At 38.6% G+C, this 25458-nt stretch overlaps 1 protein-coding gene across 3 annotated transcripts in view; it reads left to right on the plus strand.

The window, feature by feature from the left end:
* Positions 1-25458, plus strand: part of VRK2 (VRK serine/threonine kinase 2) — a 99008-nt gene that overhangs the window by 40417 nt on the left and 33133 nt on the right. For all 3 annotated transcript variants that reach the window (XM_062209477.1, XM_062209476.1, XM_062209478.1), the window contains exon 8: positions 16364-16496. In XM_062209477.1, the coding sequence (XP_062065461.1) occupies positions 16364-16496 (133 nt within the window). The remainder of the gene's footprint in view (positions 1-16363; positions 16497-25458) is intronic.

Raw genomic sequence — 25458 nt, forward strand, 5'->3', positions numbered from 1 at the left:
TGAGTCCTGGCTGCTCCACTTCTGATCCAGCTCTCTGTTATGGCCTGGGAAAGCAATATATGATGGCCCAAGTCCTTGGGCCCCTGGACCCGCATGGGAGATCCGGAAGAAGCTCCAGGCTCCTGGCTTTGGATCGGCACCATTGCAGCCATTTGGGGAGTGAACCAGTCATGGAAGACCTCTCTCTATCTCTTCCTGCCTCTAACTCTGCCTTTCAAATAAATCTTTTAAAAAACATGTAAGAGAAGAGAATCTCAGTGCAAATACTAGTATATTTTAAATTTTAAGATGTTTGTATACTTTAAAACTTGAAAAATGAAAGGCAAATGGGGGAGGCAGGTGCCATGGCATAGTGGGTAAAGCTGCTGCCTGCAGTGCCTGCATCCCATATGAGTCCCAGCTGCTCCACTTCCAATCCAGCTCTCTGCTGTGGCCTGGGAAAGCAGTGGAAGATGGCCCAGTCCTTGGGCCCCTGCACCCATGTGGGAGACCTGGAGGAAGCTACTGGCTCCTGGCTTCAGATCAGTGCAGTTCTGGCCATTGCAACCATTTGGGGAGTGAACCAGTGAATGAAAGAGATTTCTTTCTCTCTCCCCCTCCGCCTCCCCCCTCCCCCCTCCCCCTTCCCCTCCCCTTCCCCTCCCCTTCCCCTTCTCTCTCCCTCTCCCCCTCTCTCTCCCCTTCTCTCCCCCTTCCTCTCCCCCTCTCTCCCCTTCTCTCCCCCCTCTCTCCCACTCTGTCTCCCTCTCCCCCCTCCCCCTTTCTCTCCCCTTCTCTCCCCCTCTCTCTCCCCTTCTCTCCCCCTTTCTCTCCGCCTCCCTTTCTCTCTCTCTGCCCCCTCTCTAATCCCCTCCCCCTCCCTCTCCCTGTCCTCTCTCTGTGTAACTCTGACTTTAAAATAAATAAAATAAATATTAAAGGGAAATGGGAAACTTGAAAATGTATTTATGGCAAATATCTGAGAATATCTAGCAAACACTGAAGAATAAGGAAACCACTGAATATTTTCTTAAAGCAGTGATCAAAATGAATGGAGAACAAAGAAGACAAACAGCCATCCTACAAGCAAATTAAAAAAAAAAAATCGCCTTTGATAAAAATGAAAATATGTAGAGACCAGAACAGTGAGGCACCATTTTTGTAGGACTTACCAAATTGGAGAAGTCTGAAATGCTGATCTAATACTACTGAGCTTGATAAGGCTGCAGGCGCTTGTAGAGTACCTTTGTGACTGTAAATTACAGTAGGAGGGTTTGGTGCCGCATGCAGATCTGGTAAGCTGCCACCTACATGCCAGTTTAGGTCATGCTGCATTTCCTATCCAGCTCCCTGCTAATGTGCCTAGGAAAACAGTGGAAGATGCCCCAAGTACTTGAACCCCTGCACCAACATGGGAGACCTGGATGAAGCTCCTGGCTTCAGATTTGCCCAGCCCGAGCCATTGGGGACCATTTGGGGTGTGAACCAGTGGATAGAAGATTCATTTTCTCTCTCTCTCCATCTTTGTAACTTCTGCTTTTCGAATAAATAAGTCTTTTTTTTTTTTTTTTTTTTTTTTAAGGAAAAAAGTAGAAAACTAACAGAACGGCAATTTGGCAGTTCCATCTGGGGAGTAAACCAGCATATGGAAGATTCTGTGTTTCCCTCTTTCTGGAGCTCTGCCTTTCAAATAAATAAATCTTTAAAAAAAGGAAAGAAACCTTATTCTCAGGGGAAAAAATACTTTGCAGATATTTTCTGCACCTACCATATTCTCTTATCAGATACATTTCTATTTATTTAAGAAAGCATTTATTTATTGAGAGGTAGAGAGAAATATCTTCCATCTGCTGGTTCACTCCCCAAGTTGTGGATATGGCTGGAGCTAGGCCTATCCGAAGCCCAGGGCCAGGAGCTTCCTCTGGGTCTCCTACACAGGTGCAGGGCTCCAAGGATTTGGACCATCCTCCACTGCTTTCCCAGGCCATGGCAGAAAGCTGGATAAGAAGAGGGCACAAACTGGTGCCCATATGGGATGCTGGCACCACAGGTGGAGGCCTAGCCTACACCACAGCACCAGGCCCATATTTCTATTTTTATTGGAGTCAAATTTATTAGTGTTTTATTTACTTTATATTAGAATCCTTAAAAAGTCTGTTTTTTAAGGTGAGGTGTATTGATGTATTAGGGTTAGCTGTATAATTTATAAATAGGGAGATGCATCCTTTTAAATAGATGGTTTTGGCACATGCCTGTTATCTAACAATCACTGTCTCGACAGTTCTTTTATCCTCAGAAGTCTCTTTCTCTTTTGCAGTCAGTCCCCTTCTTTTACCCCAGCCCTTGGCAATAATTTCTTCCTGTTTACTATTGGTGGATATTTGGGTTGTTTCCTTTTTTGTCAGTTTTGAACATAATTGTTACCAGGTAAGCATTCAAGTGTAGCTTTTTTGTGTAGGCATATGTTCTCTGGGTAAATAAGGATCGGAAGTGGAGCAGCCAGAACTCAAATCAGCACCCATATGGGATGCTGGCATTGCAGACGGTGGCGTTACCCACTATGCCACAGCACTGGCCCCAGTACTACTTATTTTTACAAAGCTATCTTTGCTTCAGATATAGTGCATGCTGCTTTTATCATGTACAAACTTATGTACTTGGGATTATTTCTATATTTTCTATTGAGTCCCATTATTGGAATTTATTCATCAATACTCTGCATAAATACTGGTACAGTAATTTCTGGAGCTTTATATTTTAGTATCCCATTGGGCTAATATCTCCTTGTATTTTTCCTTTTTTCAGTGTTACCTTAGCTGCTCATATTTCTCTAAATTTTTTTAAAGATTTATTTATTTGAAAGAACTACAGAGAGACAGAGAGCTCTTCCATCCGCTGGTTTGCTACTCAGATGACTGCAACAGTCAGGGCCGGACTAGGCCAGAGCCAGGAGCCAGGAACTTCATTTGGGTCTCCCATGTGGGTGACAGGAGCTCAAATACTTGGGCCATCTTCCACTGCTTTTCCCAGGCCATAGCAGAGAGCCAGAGCAGCTAGGACACGAATGGGCGCCCATATGGTATGCTGGTGTCATAGGTGGTGGGTTTACCTGCTGCGTGCTGTCCCTTCTCTCTTTCTCTCTCTCTCTCTTTTTTTTTTTTTTTTTGGTATAGCTTTATTTAAAAAAAGTTGTTGGCATTTTTGGAATTTTGTGAGATTTTAAAATTAATGTAGGAGAGACCTGATATGTTTATGATATATAAATGTTCATTCAACAAAGAATGCTTTTATATTCACATTTTTGTCTGCAGGAATATTTTAAGGCATATTTCTTGTTCAGATTATTTGAAGAGATTATGAACTTTTATTAGTATTATTGATTTGTTAAAGTTATTTCACAGGCATAGTGATGGAGAGGTAGGAGAGGAAGAGGGACAGGGACAGAGACAGAGAGATCTGTTGTATTTTCTGGTTCACTACCCTGATGGCTGCAACAGCAGGGGCTGGGCCTGAATGAAGCCAAGAAACAGGAACTTTATCCAGGTTTCCCACATAGGTGACAGGAACTTAACTACTTGGGCTACCATCTGCTGTTTCCTAGGGGCATAAGCAGGGAATTGAATCAGAAGCAGAGTAGCTGGGACTAGAACTTGCAATCCAGTATAGGATGCAGGCACCCCAAATGGCTGCTTAACGTGTTGTGCCACAATCTCTGCTCCTACCAGTGTGGTTTTACGCTATAGCTGTATCTTCTAATTACTGTGTGTGTACTTGTATATGAAAGTTGATTTCTCTGTATTAATTTTACATCTTGTTTATTGAATTCTTTTGTACTTTTTAATAGTTTTAGTAGTGATTTTCTAGGTTTTCTTAGGAAGTCGTATCACATGCAGATAATTTTCCAATTTGCATATTTCTAGATGATTGCTTACTTAATTGGATTGTCTAGTGCATATAGTATAATATTTAGTAGTATTGAAAGTAGGACCATCATCGCCTCTTCAGGAATTAGCTGAAGTATTACCCCACTGAAAGTGATACTTGCTTTAGGACTAAGTTATGTCTGCATATGAGAGTTACTCAAAAAATTCAGGAAAAATCTACATTATCTTTTAGCTCCAATTTCCCCCACATTTTTGAAGTTCCCTCAAAGGTGTGAAAATGTTACATGAATTAATATATATCTGATTATGAAGTCAAATTAAGGAAATAGTTATCACTTCTACGTTCTTGAATTATATATTTATTTAGAATGGGTATTGAATTGAATTTTTGGCTTGCTTAGCATCTATGGAAATAATCATATGTTTTTCTCAAATCCATTAATAAAATATAGGTTGCTGAGTTTCTAATACTCAACCAGCTCTACTTCCGAGCAATAAATCTCAATTTGTTATAGTTTAATGTTTACTTTCTATGGTATTAAAGTGTGTTCACTAATATTTTATATTGTACGTTTACGTTGGTGTTCATAAGTGATGTTGGTCTGCAGCTTTCTGTTTTTGTGCTGTATCAGATTTTAGTTTCAACATTATACTTCCTTCATAAAAATAATTTAGAGATTTTACTTCATTTTCTATGTTCTAGAACTATTTCTGTTACATTTGGACCATCTGGTTTTTAATGTGAAGTAATCTGATTCTGTTGCTTTTCTGTGAGGTGGTTCTTTGTAATTCTATATTTTCTCCTATGGAAATTTGTGTAAGCTCTTTTTCTCTACTTGGGCCAATTTTGATAGCTGTTTTTTTCTAGTTTTTCAAATAAATTTGAAAATTAATTAATTTTTAATTAATTTTAAATTTCTTTTAAATTTCTTCTACTTCAATGATTGTTTCCCTCTAGTTACTATTGATTTTATTTTTCTTTTTTCTAAAGAAAGGTGGATGGTAGTCCCTTTTGTTAAAGAAAGTTGGATTTTATTGATGACACACTTTTTCCCTTTTTTTTTTTTTTTTAATAAAAAGGACGTATTTATTTGGAAGGCAGATGGCTGAGAGTGAAAGAATTTGCATGTGCTATTTCACTCCCACAAATACTTGCAACAGCCAGGGGTGGGCCAGGTGGAAGCCAGGAACCAGCAACTCCATCCAGATTTCTCACGTGGGTGGCAGGGACCCAGGTACTTGGGCCAACTTTTGCTGCTTTCCCAGGAACATTAGCAGAAAGCTGGATCAGAGATAGTGGAATAGCAGGGACTTGAACCAACAATGGAAACTGGGATATGGGCTTCCCAAGCAATGGCTGAGCTGTGCCACAATGCCATCCCTGCTTTTCTCTTTCCTCAGTAATTTCAGATTTTGCCTTTAATAAGTATTTTGTTGGATTGTTTTGTTTTAACCTTTTGCTATTTCTCTGTCTTCAGTTAAGGGATCCAATTCATTTATGTTCATTTTTTAGTTATTTTATTTCCATGAATATTTAAGACTATGAATTTTTCTCTGGTTACTCTGGTATATTGCACAGATTTTGATATGTATTGCTTTTTAATTATGTTTGTTTTTAAAGAAAATTTGTATTTTTCCTTCACCAAAAGGTGGTTTAACAGGAGGTTCTAAAATTTTCAAAATGAAAGGCATATAAAAATTATTTTTATTAATGCATAAATCTGTTAAACATAATTGTAACAATTCTCTTTGGAGTGTACTTATGCTTTAAATTTTACTGAGGAAATGATCAGTCATGTTTATCTTAGGAAAAACAATGATCTATTTTTTTTTTAAATAAATATACAATATCTTTTTTTTTTTTTTTTTTTTGACAGGCAGAGTGGATAGTGAGACAGAGAGAGACAGAGAGAAAGGTCTTCCTTTTTGCCGTTGGTTCACCCTCCAATGGCCGCTGTGGCCAGTGCATCGTGCCGATCTGAAGCCAGGAGCCAGGTGCTTCTCCTGGTCTCCCATGGGGTGCAGGGCCCAAGCACTTGGGCCATCCTCCACTGCCTTCCGGGCCACAGCAGAGAGCTGGCCTGGAAGAGGGGCAACCGGGATAGAATCCGGTGCCTGAACCGGGACTAGAACCCGGTGTGCCGGCGCCGCAAGGTGGAGGGTTAGCCTTTTAAGCCACGGCGCCGGCCTAAAAAGCCTTGTTTTAATAAGAGCTTTAAAAAATTCTTTAGACAAAATACTAAAGAAAATGCTTCAATGCTAGTATTGTATACTAGTAGAGGAAATACTATATACTTAGTACTGATTTGATTAAAAAACTACTTAAATTCAGAATTTAAATTTTGGATGTGGGTGATTAGCTTGGTGGTTAAGAAGCTTGTGTTGTGCCATCAGAGAATTTTTTGTGTTGAGTTCCCATCTCTGGCTTCTGAGTCCAGCTTCATGCTCGTGTAGACCGCGGAGGGCAGTGGTGATGGCCAGATGAACTGCATTCCTGACACCCACGTGAGGGACCTGGATTGAGTCTAATCTCCTGGCTTAGGCCCAGCCCGACCCTGGCAGTTTTGGGCATTTGTGGAATGAAACTAGAAGACAAGAACTTGTTCTCTACTTTTCTTTCTCTTTGCTTCTCAAAAAGAAAAAAAGTAGAAAAATTACATTAAAAGATGTTTATTAAGTTATGTGAATAAATAAAGGAAAGCTGTATCTTTAGAAAAGACAGTATAAATCAATTCCAACTAACTTTTTGAACGTTTATTAGGCACTAGGCATTGCATTGTATTCAATTAAATAATTTTTCCAAATTTGTGTTTCCCTGTTAGGTAGGTACGTGGCAATCTGTTGACTACCTAATCAAGTTTTAAATTTCTTTTAGAAAGCTCACTGATTCTGGACTGTAGTGTAGGTTTGTATAATGATAACTGGAGGGGCGGCCGGCGCCATGGCGCACTAGGTTAATCCTCTGCCTGTGGTGCCAGCAACCCATATGGGCGCCGGTTCTAGTCCTGGCTGCTCCTCTTCCAGACCAGCTCTCTGCTGTGGCCTGGGAAAGCAGTAAAGATGGCCCAAGTGTTTGGGCCCCTGCACCCATGTGGGTGACCCGAAAGAAGCTCCTGGCTTCAGATCAGCGCAGCTCTGGCTGTTGTGGCCATTTGGGGAGTGAACCAACAGAAGGAAGACCTCTCTCTTGGTCTCCCTCTCACTGTCTGTAACTCTGCCTCTCAAATAAATAAATCTTCAAAAAAAAGATAACTGGAAAGTTAGGCTTATGAGTGCTGATCTAGTATTTGGAAAACCGAGTAGTGGTTTTGAGTAACATCCATGTGACTCTGTCTTCTGGGGCTGCTAGTGAAGGAGGTAGATGCAGTTGAGCTGAAATTATGTCTTTCATGGCAATAGGGCAGATGCTCTCCTCATGTCTCGAGTTCATGAAATATAAAATATTGCCAGGACTCCAGAGTGGTATTAAATATCTTAGCTTGATACTATAGTGTTACTTAGATGGTACTGCTGGGGAGGCTACTTTAAAGTATTTTGCTGTCCTGTGGACAGGATTATACCATAGATTAAATAACATGGTGCTGTTTAGAATTACAGCATGCAGTAATGTGCATGTGGTTGTTTCTTCCTAGTGGGGTTTTGTTGTATGGTTTTAGTTAAGCAAAGATACTTTTGAAATTATTCCTGTTTTTTGATTACTTGAACTTTTAATATGTTTTGAGCTTTATATTAATAGGGTTGTTTCGAAAATACACACTTTCAATGATTTTTTCTTAGTCGCAGCAGTATAACTATTTGTCATACAAATGTGTTGCTTCTAAGTTGTGATAACTTGATATATATCTGCTTTTCATAGATCAGATCTATAAACTTTTGTAATTCTTTTAGTATCATTTGTCAAATGAAGATAAAGTCAGCCATCAATTTTTATTTCCATCTAATTTTCTGCAGTGTATTAATACTACTGTTTTACTAAACACTGACTTATTAAGATATTTTGAAATTATTTGTCAAATGCAGTGTTAACTTAATGGTGTTTCTGTTTTCAAAATTTATTCTTTACATGAGCATGTTAAGATGTCTGTTTCAGAATCAGGGTACAGCCATGTTAAAAATATTTTCCAATATTGTGCAAATGATATTTAACTGAACACAGGCAACTAGAACATTATTATTATTATTAAACAGTAGTGATGAGTGGAATATACTAAAGAAAACAGCATGGTTATAATCTAGAAATACCTTGTCCTGCATATTTGAAATTAACCTTTTGTGAAGTTTATTTTCCAGCACTAACAAGACTGAGACAAGTTAAAATCTGTTAAATATATAATTATAATTGCGTACAATTTTTATGAATATAATTATAAATGATCACTTAAATCACTTTTATATCTATCACTTAGATATAAAAGTTAATCTTTTTAAATTTTATTTTTATTTAAATTAGACATGAAATTCTAGCTAAATACATAAGTACACATACATATATATATATCCAAAAAATGGTATTTCACTGTATTACCACAATGTCATTTCCACTGTATAGTTTTAGCTCATCTGCTTTCTTTCTTCCTTACCGTAAAATTCATCAGACGATAGGAACACAGATAATTCAGATAATTCTTATTTTCGTATTCCAGTTAAACCTTAGCTCTCGTTTCCTCTTTTTTTTTTTTTTTTTTTTTTTAATGACTTAATGGACTTCTCAGTGCCACAGCTTCCTTTCCTGTAAGACCAGCAGTCTGGATCATGTAATCTCATTGGTCCCTTCTCTCATAGCCTCAGACTTACTGGACAAATGATTGTTGGCTACAAATCTGATTTTGAATCTACTCTAACAGGACCATGTGAATGTGATTTTATTCACTAATACAGTTCCAGCAGCTGGCATACTGATGGCCTATAATATGGATTAATGCATAAATGAATTTATTAATTAGTGGCTCAGCGCTCTGTAGGAACAGGTAAAGCCAAGCAAGTAGAGCTGTGTGTAGTAAAGGTAGGTATGTTAATGAAGTCATTTGTGCATGCTGTAAATTTCTTTTAAGTTGTGTGAAGAGACAGGTACTATTTAATACAGCCATTACGAGTGTTTTCTTACACATAGAACTCTTCCAGTGTATTCACAAAGAGAAACTGAAAAGGGAGACTGCTATTGGTTGAATTTTGTCCCTTCAAAACCTGCTGAAGTCCCCAGCCCCAACATCTGTGATTATGACCTTATTTCAGAACAGGTTAAGATGAAGTCATTATGGAGAGCCTGAATCCAATATGATTGGTGTCCTTATCAAAAGGAGAAATTTGACCCAGAGACAGACATGCATAGAGGGAAGACAATGTGAAACAACAGAAAAAATACCATGTGGAAGTCAACGAATGCCTGATGCTACCAGAATGTAGGAGAGAGAGAAATGGAACATATTCTCTAGCCTTCGTAACTGTCAGACATGAAATTTCTGTTATTCAGGCCATCTACATCATTTTAGCAACCCTGCAAAACTAATACAGGGACTTAGACGTAAATCTTTGGGTGAAGGTTGAGATCGTGCATTTTTCCAAATACTTTTTGTAGAAATCTCAGGATAATGTTCTGTTCCTGAATGCCGGTGTATGTTAACCACGTTATTAGCTTTTGGTAGAAGGGAAAGAGAAGAGGAACGGGGAGAAATGGAAACAGAGGGCAGAAAGCGTCTACTTATGCTTTGCCCTTGGCCACTGCAGGTCAGGTCAAGTCAGTCAGTGTTGCTACAGTGATTTATTCTCATACATAGGCCTCCAAGCCATTAATTGTTCAACATGGATGATGGAATCCGCTTCATTATATTGCCTACTTGTTTATTCTGAAGTTGTGTCCCTGTACAGGCTCAGAGAGAAGATAAACAAAGAAGAGTGTTTACCTTCTAACTACAGGCAAAAGGTTTGATAGAAGTTTGGGGCTATTTTCTTTTTCTTTCTTTCTTTTTCTTTTTTTTTTTTTTTCTTTTTTTTTTTTTTTGACAGGCAGAGTGAACAGTGAGAGAGAGAGACAGAGAGGAAGGACTTCTTTTTCCGTTGGTTCACGCACTAAGTGGCCACTACTGCTGGCACGTTGCGGCCAGCACACTGCACCAATCCGAAGCCAGGAGCCAGGTGCTTCCTCCTGGTCTCCCATGCAGGTGCAGGGCCCAAGCACTTGGGCATCCTCCACTGCCTTCCTGGGCCACAGCAGAGAGCTGGACTGGAAGAGGAGCAACCGGGACAGAATCCGGCGCCCCAACTGGGACTAGAACCTGGGGTGCCGGTGCCGCAGGCAGAGGATTAGCCAAGTGAGCCGCAGCGCTGGCCAACTATTTTCTAAAGCCATATTTTGCATATAGCATCTTTAAGGATATGAGCTCTGAATGAAAATCAGTGGGTTTAATTATGGCTTTGCCTCTTCTTAACTCTGTGTTCCTAGCCAAGTTATTTTACCTCTTTGTACATCTGTTTTACCATCTAAAAATAAGGACAGTTGTGCTTCCTTAAAAGCAGTATTGTAAGAATCAATATGTAAAAGTCTTAGACCAATATCCAGCATAAGTAAGCATTAATAACTAGAAAATAATATTTTCATGGTTCTTACAACAAATGAGTGTGTTCTTAGTTTGCCTCACAAATACGAGTGCTTCAGTAAAATCAGACATATATTCTAGTTGGATGTTTCAGTGGACTTTATTAAGTGTGTTTCTCTCCGGGTGCATAGTTTGATGGCAGACATCTCTATTTAAAGATTTAATTTCTATCATGGGGGGAAAGTTTTCACATTTTCCTAATGTATAAACTCTGAAAAAATAGGGTAGTCCATTTAACAAACCACCTATCCCAAGTTATATAGTTCGCAAGAAACTTAAGGCTTTTGAAAAATTAATATTGGAATATTTATCATCAGTACGTGATTATTGAGTGACTATTAAGTCCCATTGGTCATACTTCTCTATTCCTGAAAACTGGATGATTATATAATCAAAGGACTGTTACTGTCTAAAACTTTGGGGCATCCTGATTCACACAGGGTTACATATACAGGGTTTTTTTCTCAGAATCAGAAGATGGCATTTCTGAATATGTAATTACTCAGCAAACTATTTAAATTGGATAGATTAAGAAGTTCCCGTCTGTAAGGGCTGTTAAAAACCATGGAACCCGAAGAAGGGGTTACGTGTAAGAATAGCATTGTTGCTGGTAACCTTAAGTACCGTATTTGAAATTAATAGAATTTTTAGTTAGTATAGATAGGAGAATATTTCCAATGCTGGGTGACTCTTTTTGATGTAGACCATTTTATAATACAGCAATGACCATTGAACTGCATCTGCAAATATTTTGTCAGTGTCTGCTATTTATAGATATGGCAACCTCTGACAGTGCTTACCAATATATTGAAAAGTCTCTTTAAAAAAATTGTTTCATTGGAATTCAGAGGTACAGAGACAAAGGGAGATCTTCCATCTACTGGTTCACTACCCGGATGGCTACAGTGGCCAAGGCTGAACCCAGCAGAAGCCAGGAGCTAGGAGCTTCACCTGGTTCTCCCATGTGGATAGCAGGGACCCAGACACTTGGACAACCTTCCACTGCTTTTCCCAGGCCATTAGCAGGGAGCTAGATTGGAAGTGGAGCAGCTGGGACACAAACTGGTGTCCATACAAGATTCCTGCATTGCAGGCAACTTTACTTGCTATGGGGCAACTCAGGCCCCACAGAAGTTAGTTTTGCAAAGAGCACCTAATCTTATTCATCCTGTTTTCCTATCAGAAGATTTTAAAGTAACCTGTTGGGGTCATGAAGGTTAAATCATTTGACAACTGGTTGGCTGGGTAACACCTCGTGTTGTTGCTTTAGAGATCTTTTAGAGTGTGTGGTGCATGCTCCCCAAGGCCACAAGCATACATGTCTTAAATAGCTCTGAAATACTCCTAGACTAAAATGATCAGGAAATGGTTAACATGTGATCTTTTTGACTGTATGGTTAGCCTCTTTATGTTAAGTGTAAACCATGCACTGCCATCAAAGTTTGAGTAACCTAGCACAATCGTGAGGCTTGTGGCTCAGTGATGACCGAGACAGCCTAAATATTCCCCTCTGCTTGACGAACAGTTGACGGGTTTCTTCCTGACTACTGTGTAGTCCCCGACTGCTTTTTCCTGGTGCAATTTCAAGAAAGCTTGAAATTGCACGCTCTTTGCCCACCTTGAGGTGTGCATATTTTCCAAGCCTCTTGCCACTTCTAGAGCACAGGCATGTCTGTCCCAGTAACCTGGGAGTCATCATTTGTGGGATGAGTCTCCGGGAGGCAGGCCCCTGAACACCATTAGAAAACATACCGGGTAAAACACATTGGCCAGCCTTTCCACCGTATCCTTGAGTACTTTTCCAATAGCTCACCGCAGTGTGTGAAGCCTTTCCTACCTTTTGTTTCCGTGGATTGAGTTCCACCTCCTCCCCTGTGACAGTAGTCATGAATATAATCTTTCCTCTCAGGTTAACTTGTCTGGTGAAATTTCTCTTTGACAATGATTGAGTGTGAAGGTTCTAGAGTTAGAACTACCATAGAATCCTGACTTCATTTTACACACATGGCATACAATCTCACTAAGCTGCAGTTTCCATACAAATAACAAATCTTAGCTGGAGGATTTCTGTGAGGACACAAGTCAGTGAACATAAAGCACTTAACATACTGCCTTGTGCATAGTGGACACTCCATAAAATTTAGGTCTTATTTTTTGTGCTTAAGACTGCAAAAAAATTGATTTTTTTAAATAATAAACTGTCCTTATATATTAAAGTATAATTAGATTTGTACAGTCATTAATATGTACTTTTTTGGAATATCCATTTTGCAAAATTAAGTCTACTCTTTTTTTTTAAGATTTTTTTTTATTAAACATTTATTTAATGAATATAAATTTCCAAAGTACAGCTTATGGGTTACAATGGCTTCCCCCTCCCAAAACTTCCCTCCCACCCACAACCCTCCCCTTCCCTGCTCCCTCTCCCCTTCCAATCACATCATGATTCATTTTCAATTCTCTTTATATACAGAAGATCAGTTTAGTATATATTAGGTAACGATTTCAACAGTTTGCCCCCATATAGCAACACAAAGTGAAAAAAAATACTGTTGGAGTACTAGTTATAGCTTTAAATAAGAGTGTACAACACATTAAAGACAGATCCTACATAATATTTTTTTTAAAAATTAATTTTCTATGCCATTTCCAGTTAACACCAGGTTTTTTTTTTTCATTTCCAATTATCTTTATATACAGAAGATCGATTCAGTATATAATTAGTAAAGATCTCATCAGTTTGTACCCACGCAGAAACACAAAGTGTAAAAATACTGTATCAGTACTAGTTATAGCATCACTTCACATTGAACAACACATTAAGGACAGATCCCACATGGGATGTAAGTACACAGTGACTCCTGTTGCTGACTTAACAATTTGACACTCCTGTTCATGGCGTCAGTAATCTCCCTAGGCTCTAGTCATGAGTTGCCAGGGCTATGGAAGCCTTTAGAGTTCGCTGACTTTGATCTTATTCCGATAGGGTCATAGTCAAAGTGGAAGTTCTCTCCTCCCTTCAGAGAAAGGTACCTCCTTTGATGGCCCCGTTCTTTCCACTGGGATCTCACTCGAAACCATCAAATTATTAGCATTGGAGAAACCCTGCAAGATATAGGTACCGGCAAAGACTTCTTGGAAAAGACCCCAGGAGCACAGGCAGTCAAAACCAAAATTAACATTTGGGATTGCATCAAATTGAGACGTTTCTGTACTTCAAAAGAAACAGTCAGGAAAGTGAAGAGGCAACTGACAGAATGGGAAAAAATATTTGCAAACTATACTACAGATAAAGGGTTGATAACCAGAATCTACAAAGAAATCAAGAAAATCAACAACAGAACAAACAACCCACTTAAGAGATGGGCCAAGGACCTCAATAGACATTTTTCGAAAGAGGAAATCCAAATGGCCAACAGACACACGAAAAAATGTTCAAGATCACTAGCAATTAGAGAAATGCAAATCAAAACCACAATGAGGTTCCATCTCACCCCGGTGAGAATGGCTCACATTCAGAAATCTACCAACAATAGATGCTGGAGAGGATGTGGGGAAAAAGGGACACTAACCCACTGTTGGTGGGAATGCAAACTGGTAAAGCCACTATGGAAGTCAGTCTGGAGATTCCTCAGAAACCTGAACATAACCCTACCATACAACCCAGCCATCCCACTCCTTGGGATTTACCCAAAGGAACTTAATTTGGCTAATAAAAAAGCCATCTGCACATTAATGTTTATTGCAGCTCAATTCACAATAGCTAAGACCTGGAACCAACCCAAATGCCCATCAGCAGTAGACTGGATAAAGAAATTATGGGACATGTACTCCATAGAATACTATACAGCAGTAAGAAACAACGAAACCCAGTCATTTGCAACAAGATAGAGGAATCTGGAAAACATCATGCTGAGTGAATTAAGCCAGTCCCAAAGAGAAAAATATCATTTGTTTTCCCTGATCGGTGACAACTGAGCGCCAAAGGGGAAACCTGTTGAAGTGAAATGGACACTATAAGCAACAATGAACTGATCAGCTCCTGTCCTGACTCTAGATGTACAATGTAATACTTTATCCTTTTTAGTATTTGTTGTTGTTGTTGTTGTTGTTCTAGTACTATTGGTTGAACTCTGTAATTAATACACAATTATTCTTAGGTGTTTAAATTTTAACTGAAAAGTGGTCCCTGTTAAATTTCAGAGTGGAAAAAGAGAGGGAGGAGATGTACAATTTGGGACATGCACAATCAGACTTGCCCCAAACGATGGAGTTAGAAATGTGCCAGGGGATTCCAATACAATCCCATCAAGGTGGCATGTACCAATGCCATCTCACTAGTCTAAGATTTTATTTATTTAGTTGAGAGGTAGAGTTATAGATAGAGACTGAGAGAAAGGTCTTCCATCTGCTGGTTCACTGCCCAAGTGGCTGCCACAGTGAGAGCTGGGCTGATCTGAAGCCAGAAGCCAGGAGGTTTTTCGGGATCTCCTGCGGGGGTTGCAAAAGTCCAAGGACTTGGGCCATCTTCTGCTTTCCCAGGCCATAGCAGAGAACTGAATCCAAAGAGGTGCAGCCAGACACAAACCAGTACTCAGATGGGATGCAGGTGCCACAGCGGAGGCTTAGCCTACTACATCACAGCGCCACCCCTGGACTCTCAAAATTGCTAAAGACAGTCATTGACCAAAAACTGAAAACAAGCAACTAGTTACACATCTGATTCTGAAGTGTCCAGTTATTTGGGACGGAGTGATCAGATACTTCAGAGACTACTGCGGCACAGCATCTCTGGGAGAGAGACTCACAGCAACACATGTTTCCAAATGGTCTAGCAGTTATGTTCTCCAACAGATGAAGAAAATTCTGTGGTGTTTATATTGTGAAGTTCAAAATACTTCCTACTTAGGCTATCCTGAACCAAAAACTTAAACTGAAATTCAAATACTGTTTTCTTTTAACAGATATTTTAAAACTCCGGTTCTGTTGCAATATTGTATTGTCTTGAAGTTAAATTTTGAAACATTGCCCAAATCCCTAAATTTTAAAGAAGTAAACATAATAAACTTTGAAAGTTTTAAGCAGCTTTCTTTGGCTGGGGTGGGGAACATGGTGACATTTAGTTGGAACCACAGTGCTTGCTTCTTTTTCCATGTCACAGTGCATGTGTGGTCAACACAGTCACACTGTCAGGGTGTGCTGCACTGAACTCCTCCTCCCTGTGCTCTCTCCCTCAATATACTCTGAGAAAAATTTGCCTGACTTTTAACAATCTGTATTTCCATTCGGAGACTCTGCTTGTGATTCTGACTGACTTAACAAAGGTAACATTGATAATACGGATTGGCCTAAAAGGCCAGAAATCCTGCAATGACATTCCACTCCTAAATCCAGATAACATGATGTGGTTTTTTGTGTTTTCTGGGTGGATTTTTGTTTTTGAGTCATTACCTCTTAGAGTTGATTCACTATTTTTATTCTTCCTATTACTGGAGACTCTTAAAACATTAAGTTTTCATTTTTAGAATGTTTGTTGCCATCTTCCTTCCTTGCTTGAAATAGTTTCCTATTTCAGTGAGGGGGTTACAAGAAAAAGCAGAGCCTCCTAAGCTGTTGAATACAGATAAAAAGACATATTGTGGCTTATGATGTTTTGATGCCCACCTCAAGGCAAGGGAATTTAAGCACAAAATAAAAAACTGAAAATAAAATTTGCCTATGATGAAGTAAAGATTTAAGTTGGAAAGTTGGTACAGCCCTCCAGCTGTGTGTATTTTATCCAAAGGTACCATTTGATTTAAGAAAATGTAGATCTGTTCTGTAAACTGTCAGTTTCTTAAGACTTAATTATAAAGGTTTTGTCTTCAGAGGACAAAAGCATTACTCTTTTGTCTCTGTGTCTTCCAGGTTTATCTTGCAGATTATGGACTTTGCTACAGATATTGTCCCAATGGGAACCACAAACAGTATCAGGAAAATCCTAGAAAAGGCCACAATGGGACAATAGAGTTCACCAGCTTGGATGCTCATAAGGGAGTAGGTGGGTTTCTTTTTGTTATTTTTATTTTGGAAGAATGATTATGGTCAGTAGTAACAAGGCTGTGTGAAATGACCTTTCAGTAATCAGTTTGAAGAGTGAGAGCACTGATGATATTTTAATGAAAAGTAGTGAATTCCTGTAAAGCCTATGAGTATTTCTGACAACAGTGGACAGAGATACAAACTGTGACAAGTGAGGAAGGAGAAAAAGGTGTCAGGCAAGCAAAACTTGATGTTCAGTTTGACCAGAAAACAACTGATTTGAATAGGTTAAACTTGGAGGTCCGTGCTGAATTTTGAGACTGTAGTGAATGTCACAGAGTTGGCAAAGGTGCACCTGTGAACAATTTCTGTTGTTCATTTTGCCCTTTTTGAAGCTCTAGAAGATACAGTTGCAACAGTAAGGATATCTTTTCTGATACTATGAAGTGTTAACTTGTGGAAATCTCTCCTAGTCCCCTTTCATATATCTTACTTATTTAAACTCACTTTGATGGTATTGGAAACACATTTGCAGGTAAATTACATACATAGTCCTTTTATTGGATATTGATTGTACTGCCTTGCATTCCAAGGCAGACTTAATTCAACAATTCCCTAATTAGTTAAAGTCATAACCTATGTCTTGTATTCATTTACCATTAATTAAACCTTAGCTGTTTATTACACTGCAGTCCAAATCCAATAGCTGACCCAGAAAGCCATGGAAAAGGAAGTAGGAGGTCAATATTGAAAATATATGGTGCAGAGTCCCACTGATGGTTGCTTTGTTCACAATCAATATAGTCAATGCAACTGTACTTTCTTAGTTGCTCTGTCAGCAAGACAAAAAGTCAATTCTAATGTTATGCTAGTGAAAAAAATGGTGATTATTGAAAAACTTTGGCTTTCAAAATTATATTCTTTCTAAACTTTGTTTATAAAAGTATTTTCATATGTGCTAAATCAAACAATTTTTAAGCAGCTTTAGAAGGACAGTGTTTTCACTAAAAGACAATTAGACTTTGCACTTGTTAATGGTTGTTGAGCTGTTACCCTGAACTGATAGTTTCTAACGAGCTTTGGTTGGTGCAAACAACTGTATATTATTGTGTTTTCTATTAAAAGGACCATTGACCATGTAATATGGAAGGTCTTGATCATTTTCCAGAGCAATTAAAACCCAAACTAGTTTAAGGTAGGCCAATGAGAAAATGAAACAGGTGGGTCGATCATATACCTTTTTTCCTTTCAAGAAGAATCATAGGTTACATTTTCTGAAATCGAAATTGGCTTTATATTCCTGATCAGAATAAAATCACTACTTTTTTAAAGTATAATTTAAGTAGAAAATTATAAAATTAATGGTAATTGAGAAATTTATTAATATTTTACAACCTACCTTTTAAATAAATCAATGAGTATTTGCAAATAAGATTGGATGTGGCATTAATTGAGAAATATAAAAATGAAAAGGTTATTGATACATTTTTTTTTTTCAGTTTAAATTCTTTCAGTAAATTTTATCTTTGCCAGATTTCTTATTTATTATCTAGTAGAATTTTAAGAAACCCTAAACTACAGTTTTGATAATGGGGAAACTAGAAATTTATTGTGTAGATTGTTTTTTGTTTTTTTTTTATTTGACAGGTAGAGTTGTAGACAGAGAGACAAAGATCTTCCTTCCATTGGTTCACTCCCCAAATGGCCGCCATGGCCGGTGCCACACCGATCCGAAGCTAGGAGCCAGGTGCTCCCTCCAGGTCTCCCATGTGGGTGCAGGGCCCAAGCACTTGGGCCATCCTCCACTGCCCTCCCAGGCCACAGCAGAGAGCTAGACTGGGACTAGAGGAGCAACTGGGACTAGAACCAGTGCCCATATGGGATGCCAGTGCCACAGGCGGAGGATTAACCAAGTGAGCCATGGCACTGGCCCTCATTATGTAGCTTCTTAAACCACACTCCAGTTGTGTTAATAATGATACTTATAGCTGGGCCAGTTATTTCAACAGACAGCTATACTACTGATATATCAAATATTAAGTATTGAAATAACTAAGAAATTTTTGTGGTTACAGAAGGGGAAGTAGAGATGTTATGTGTTGGTCTGGTCAATGTTTGCATTATGGTAATTCTGAAAGTCTTCAGTTAATTCTATAGTTTCAGGTAGTGTTTTCATTGTGTTATCTTTATTAAAGATTTGAACAAATTTTTATCCTGTATTTCAGTTAAAATGTTTTTTCCCTAAATCATAATCCATGTTGATGAATTGTGTAGATTTTGTTACACTAGGGTTTTGCAGAGAAGACTGAACTAAGGTGATCAGTGAAAGATGGTAGTATGTTCTCATGATGAACACTCAGGCCAGGGCCTGCATTAAATATTTTTACATTTACTGGAAAGTTATATGCTAGAATGGATATTCATTTTTATCATAGGTTTTACAGGATTCCCCTAAAATAGTTGATTCCCTTAACACATTTCTAGTCAGATCTAACTAAATTTCTAGACAAATATATATGTATGTGTAGATATAGATATGCACATGCATACATACATACATGATGTATGTTTGCTGAAAATTTAGTATGTGACTTTAATCTGCTAAATGAAGGAGAAGGTTTGATATTCTCAAATGTTTGAATACTATTAATTCCTAATGTTTTTCATTTAATCTTCTAAAATGAAATATTCAATTTTGGGATTTTATTGGAAATGAAATAATTATTTAGTCATATCTAAAAACCAGAGGAAGTAATAAACAGGACCATAAATCCTATAAGTAAGTGTAGAATATTAGAGTCATAAATATTCATGTGTTTACCTTCAGTACAATTAGCAATTGAGCTACGATATCAAATAGTGAAGAAACAATAATATAAAAGAAAGCATGAAGAGCAAAAACAGTTATCAGTAGGAAATATAACTCCTAGATACCTAAATATTTGCTATGTGTCAAGTGCTTCAGAATTTATGGACAGATGGAATTAAACACAGGAGTTTATATGTTGCAAAAGTCAAGCTTTTTGGTGCAGAAAGTTTTCATATTACATTGGAAGGTGTATATTATGGGAAAAGACTGCATGGATTCCAAAAATTTTTTGCACCATAATAAAATCATACTTTCAATTTCATTTTCCATAAATTTTTCAAAGGAAATTTTTATCTATGGTCAGGCCAAGTGAAGTATTCAGGCTTCAGTGTAAAACTGATTTATGACCTAGCCACTCAAGAAAGGCATTTAACCTGGTCACACTACATGGTCTCTACTACTTTTTGTCATACTTATTCAGAAACTAAAGCTAAATCTTATTTTCATGTGCATTAATCAACTTCTGTAATGAAGAAGCTTATACAATGTACAGGCCAGGTATTTCATCTAAGTACTTTCTAATTCAACTTTTATGTAAAAGGAGAGTGGTTGAGAAAGATGAAACTGTTGTAGCTACTAACTTGTGTTATGCAAACCAAAAATATGCATAGAGATGGTTGGGTATAATGATGAATGGATAGATAACTATTCCTGAATTCTCATACATGTAACTATATGATTTTAAAAGTTGCAGTTATTCCTCTAAACCGAGTTGTCTTTTGTGATTTAAAGGTATTTTGTAAGTGACTGAAGTGCTTCATTTAGTATAAAATTAGAATAATATATGTTGGGCTTGTTTCTTCAGTTTTTTTAAATCTTTGAAAACTCGCATGTATAAACATTGACATATTTTCTTCTTGTTGCCTGATAATTAAAAAGAATTATATCTGTGTCAAAAATACTATTTTAAAAGTTGTTACTTTCTTAGGAATGTTAAAAAGCGATATTTGGATCAATGTGTGATATGGATTTTTGTAGATTTTCTACTCACTGAGGCATGCAGTCAATACCTAATTTCTCTAGAGATATACTGCATTTAACATATTGAGCTTTTTTAAATACTTCAGACCTGTACATTGAGTGTATAATACCTGTTTTAATTTGACATCATTGATGGCCATAAAATATGATATCTAAATTGCATTTTGAATGTCCATTTGTTTATATAATATATTCAGTATCAAGGAAAGACATACATTACATACTTTTTTTTTGCCAGTTGCTACAGTATAGTAAATCCAAGTCTTATGTTTTTTCTTGCGTGGTTTCATTTCACTTTAGCATTCCAACTTACAAAATATATGTGAAATAAACTGAGAATATATTTTCATGTTACCAAACTTGGGAAATGACATGGTTTACATAATATTTATCTTCTCAAAGAATATTTCAAAAAAAGGAGCCCATTTTCCTATTATGAAATATTAAAGGAAATCACCAAATTATTTATATGCTCTATTGGATCTGTTAGTAGTGAGAAAAATGTACTCTAACTTTCTTCTTGTAGGTGAATTGACTGCCAAATGTTAATATATAAACATTAATGAGGATCATTCTTTGTACCTGGATATACAATTCTTGTACAGTTTTTTTTGTTGTTGTTTTTTTTTTTTTTTTTTTTTTTTTTTTTTTTTTTTTTTTTTTTTTTTTAAGTCAGAACACCAGAGAGAAACAGGGATAGAGACAGAAAGAAATCTCCCATGTGCTTGTTCACTCCGCAGATGCCCACAACAGGCAGGGCTGGATCAAGACCAGCCAGGACCTCCATCCAGGTATCCCATGTCAGAGCAGGGACTCAGTACTTGAAACATTGTTGACTACCTGCCAGGCACACTAACAGGAGGAAGCCGAATTGGAAGCAGAGGCAAAGGTGGGACTCAATCCCCAGCATTCCATTATGGGATATGGGGGTCCTAAGTGGCAGCTTCACCCACTGCACCACAATGCTCACTCCTCATATTGTATATTTAGACATGACTTTTTTATTTTTTTAATTTTTTTTTTAATTTTTTTGACAGCAGAATTAGAGACAAAGAGAAAGGTCTTCCTTCCGTTGGTTCACCCCCAAATGGCCGCTACGGCCGGTGCTGCGCCGATCTGAAGCTAGGAGCCAGGTGCTTCCTCCTGGTCTCCCATGGGGTGCAGGGCCCAAGCACTTGGGCCATCCTCCACTGCCTTCCCGGGTCACAGCAGAGAGCTGGCCTGGAAGGGGGCAACCAGGACAGAATCCGGCGCCCCGACCGGGACTAGAACCCGGTGTGCCAGCGCCACAGGCGGAGGATTAGCCTAATAAGCCACGGCGCCAGCCTAGACATGACTTTTAAAAGTTATTTTGATATATATCTTGGCTCTTCCATTTAGCTATCTTGTTAAACATAGAGATTGGCCAGATGGAGGGGCGGATGTTTTGAAACCCATGAAGGAATATCTGCATGGAAGTCCTGACTCTGCCCCTAATCCCAGGTTCCTGCTAAAGTGCACCCTGGGAGACAGCAGGTGACAGCCCAAGCAGTTGGGTTCCTACTGCCCATTTGAAAGACCCATGTTGAGTTCCCAGATCCTGACTTTGTCCTGGCCCAGCCCCTGCTGTTGGAGCGCTTTGGGAGTGAACCAGTAGGTTCTGCTTTTCAGATAATGAAAATTGTGTGTGTGTGTGTGTGTGTATCCATTGGCCAGTACATTTGTCTGCCCTGCTGAATAACTTTGCCTAAGCTTCACAGAGTAGTGTTTCAAAAACAAAAGCCTGGAGTTTAAAATTTAAAAGATACTGAAATAATAAGGAAGACCTGAATTTTATATTTTATTTGAACTATGACGTATTACATTCTGTTTTCCTAACATCTTCATTGAAATTGTGGTAAACAATGGTCACTAAAGCTTTCCAGCTCTTTATATATTCAAATTCACAAAGTACTGAACTACACAAATTATCAGTAGGGAAACTAAGAATAAACTTTAAAAGTGTTCGCAGTCAACATTGATCTATTTCATCAAGTGAGTATCTTACTCAGATGTTTTCTGCTTATTGTCACTTCTGAGCACATACAGTAACACATGTATTTTGGGCATGTAAAAGCCTGTCCAGTGCTTAAGGCAAAATTTTTCAAGTTCGCTTTATTTCCTGCCAATCCTTGTTTTTCTTCATACTTCATAACATTACTATGTAATAGAAATAAAAACTAAAGGGAAAAGACTTTTAACAAATGATCAAATCACTTGAGGTAAATAATTAGACCCATTTTTAGATTAATACTTAGAATTTTCTTTCCTGGTAATTTTTCTTTCTTTCCACTGAGTGAATTTGGCCCAGTTAATTTTTAACTTTTATTTGAAGGGCAGAGAGAGAAACAAAGACACAGACAAAAGCAGAGAGAGGGAGACCTTGCATCTGCTGATTCAATGCACAAACGCCTACAGCAGCTGGGATGGGCTAGGGCCAGTCAGGAGCTGGGATCCCAGTCCAGGTCTCTGACATGAGCGGCAGGAACCCAGTTACTTGAGCCATCATCAGCTGCCTCTCAGGGACTGCATTAGCAGGAATGCTGGAGTCAGGTGCTGAGGCTGTGTCAGTGTGGGGTGTGGGCATCCCGAGAGGCATCTTAATCACCACACCAGATGCCTGCCCCAGACCCAGTTAGTTTTACTCCAATTTATCTTTAGAATAAGCATCAATTCTCTACGGTGATTTTCTGCTGTTCTTGTACCAGTTTGTAAGGACCCTTAAATAGATAAATAATATTTTAACTAGAGATCCTTCTTCATCAAAGTGAAGCAGCTTGAAAAAAGTTTTTCGAAATGATGGTTGCATGCAACATTTTGACAGTGATGCAGTTTGGGTCTCTATCTGCTACGTGTTTATTCCTTGCCAGAAAAACTGCCTTTGTGTCAATAAGCTTTTTAGTGTTCCAAGTTAAAATGCCTGCTTCAAATACTTCCCCCACTGTAGAAGTAGTATATATAGTGTTGTTTGAATTGTATTACAACTAATGATGGAAACAAAGTAATTTCTAGTTTGAGCACAGGCTTTGAAATCTGAAAGATTTGGATTTCAATGCTGGGCTCTGTCAGTTTTTGCTTAATGGTATTGAAAAAGTAATTTAACCTGTCTGAACCTCTATTTTTTAAAAGATTTATTTATGTACTTGAATGAGTTACACAGAGAGGAGATGCAGAGAGGGAGAGAGAGAGAGAGGGAGAGAGAGAGAGAGGTCTTCCATCCTCTGGTTCATACCCAAGTGGCTGCAATGGCCGGAGCTGCACCGATCCGAAGCCAGGAGCTTCTTCCTGGTCACCCACGTGGGTGCAGGGGCCCAAGGACTTGGGCCATCTTCTGCTTTCCCAGGCCATAGCAGAGAGCTGGATTGGAAGTAGAGCAGCCGGGACTCGAACCAGCGCCCATATGGGATGCCGGTGCTGCAGGCGGCAGCTTCACCCGCTATGCCACAGTGTTGGCCCTGTGTCTATTTTCTTAATTGTCCTTTAGGGTGAATGATATGAGAGGTCTTCAAAGAGTTTTGGTAAAATATGTAGTATGAAAAATGCTATTCGGGGCTGGCGCCATGGCTCACTTGGTTAATCCTCCACCTGTGGCGCCGGCATCCCATATGGGCACCGGTTCTAGTCCCAGTTGCTCCTCTTCCAGTCCAGCTCTCTGCTGTGGCCTGGGAGGGCAGTGGAGGATGGTCCAAGTGCTTGGGCCCTGCACCCATATGGGAGACCAAGAAGAAGCACCTGGCTCTTGGCTTCGGATCGGCGCAGTGCACTGGCCGTAGCAGCCATTTGGGGGGGTGAACCAACGGAAGGAAGACCTTTCTGTCTGTCTCTCTCACCGTCTAACTCTGCCTGTCAAAAAAAAATATATAAATATTAAAAAAAGAAAAATGCTATTCATGGGGCCATTGCTATGGCGTAGCGGGTAAACTCGCCACCTACATTGCCAGCATCCCATGTGTGTGCCAATTCGAGTCTGGCTGCTTTACTTCCGATCCAGCTCTCTGCTATGGCCTGGGAAAGCAGTGGAAGATGGCCCAAGTCCTTGGACCCCTGCAGCCTGTGTGGGAGACCCAGAAGAAGCTCCTGGCATCAAATAGGCGTAGCTCTGGCCGTTGCGGCTAACTGGGGAGTGAACCATCAGATAGAAGAATCTCTCTTTCTCTCTCTCTCTCTCTCTCTCTATCTCTCTCTCTCTCTCTCCCACACACACCTCTGTGTAACTCTTTCAAGTAAATAAGTCTTTTTAAAAAATACTATTCATAGATTTCAGACTTTTTTTGCACCATAATCTTGTCATTTAATTCCATTTTTCCGTAAGTTTTCTGAAGTAACCTTGTATTTACCTTATACTGTTTGAATGGTTAAGTGAGATAATAAAAAGAATGTAGAGTGCCTAGTACAATAGCAACTTTCCATAAATCACATCTGTTGTTTTTATTTTAATTATTCATTCTACTGTCAGCTGTTTTTAGAATATGCTTTCTAGTGAAACAGAATATAAGTCCCCACCTGTGCCTATTTTTTTTATTGTTGTTACTCTTAGAAATATTTTATCATTTAGAAATGTTGAACAATTGAGAATACAGGCTTTCAATAAGGAGTAATTTACTTTGTTTCATATTAGTAAACTCAGTTAACGTTAGATGCTAAATAATATTTGTAAACTAAATTGAGAGAAATTTAGAGGAAAAATCTTAATAATTAAATTTCTCTAGATTTCCAAACAATAGCAAGTAAAGATTTTTTTTTGGAAATACATATGAAAGCATATTGTTAATGATTATGTTAATTACCAAATGCAACTGAAGAACCTTATGTTACAATAAATTATGCAAATATATGACCTAGACAAAAACAAAACTATTTTCTGTCCAAATGGTTGAAAATATTTTTTTAAAAATATTATACCTGGGGCTGGCACCATGGCTCAGTAGGTTAAAGCCCTGGCCTGCAGTGCTTGCATCCTATATGGATGTCATTTTGAGTCCCGGCTGTTCCACTTCCGATCCAGCTCCCTGCAAATGCACCTGGGAAAGCAGCAGAGGATGGCCCAAGACCTGGAAGATGCTCCTGGCTTTGGGTCAGCTCAGCTCTGGCCATTGTGGCCATTTGGGGAGTG

This window comes from Lepus europaeus, chromosome 13 (genome assembly GCF_033115175.1).
Source record: "Lepus europaeus isolate LE1 chromosome 13, mLepTim1.pri, whole genome shotgun sequence".
Classification (NCBI taxonomy): domain Eukaryota; kingdom Metazoa; phylum Chordata; class Mammalia; order Lagomorpha; family Leporidae; genus Lepus; species Lepus europaeus.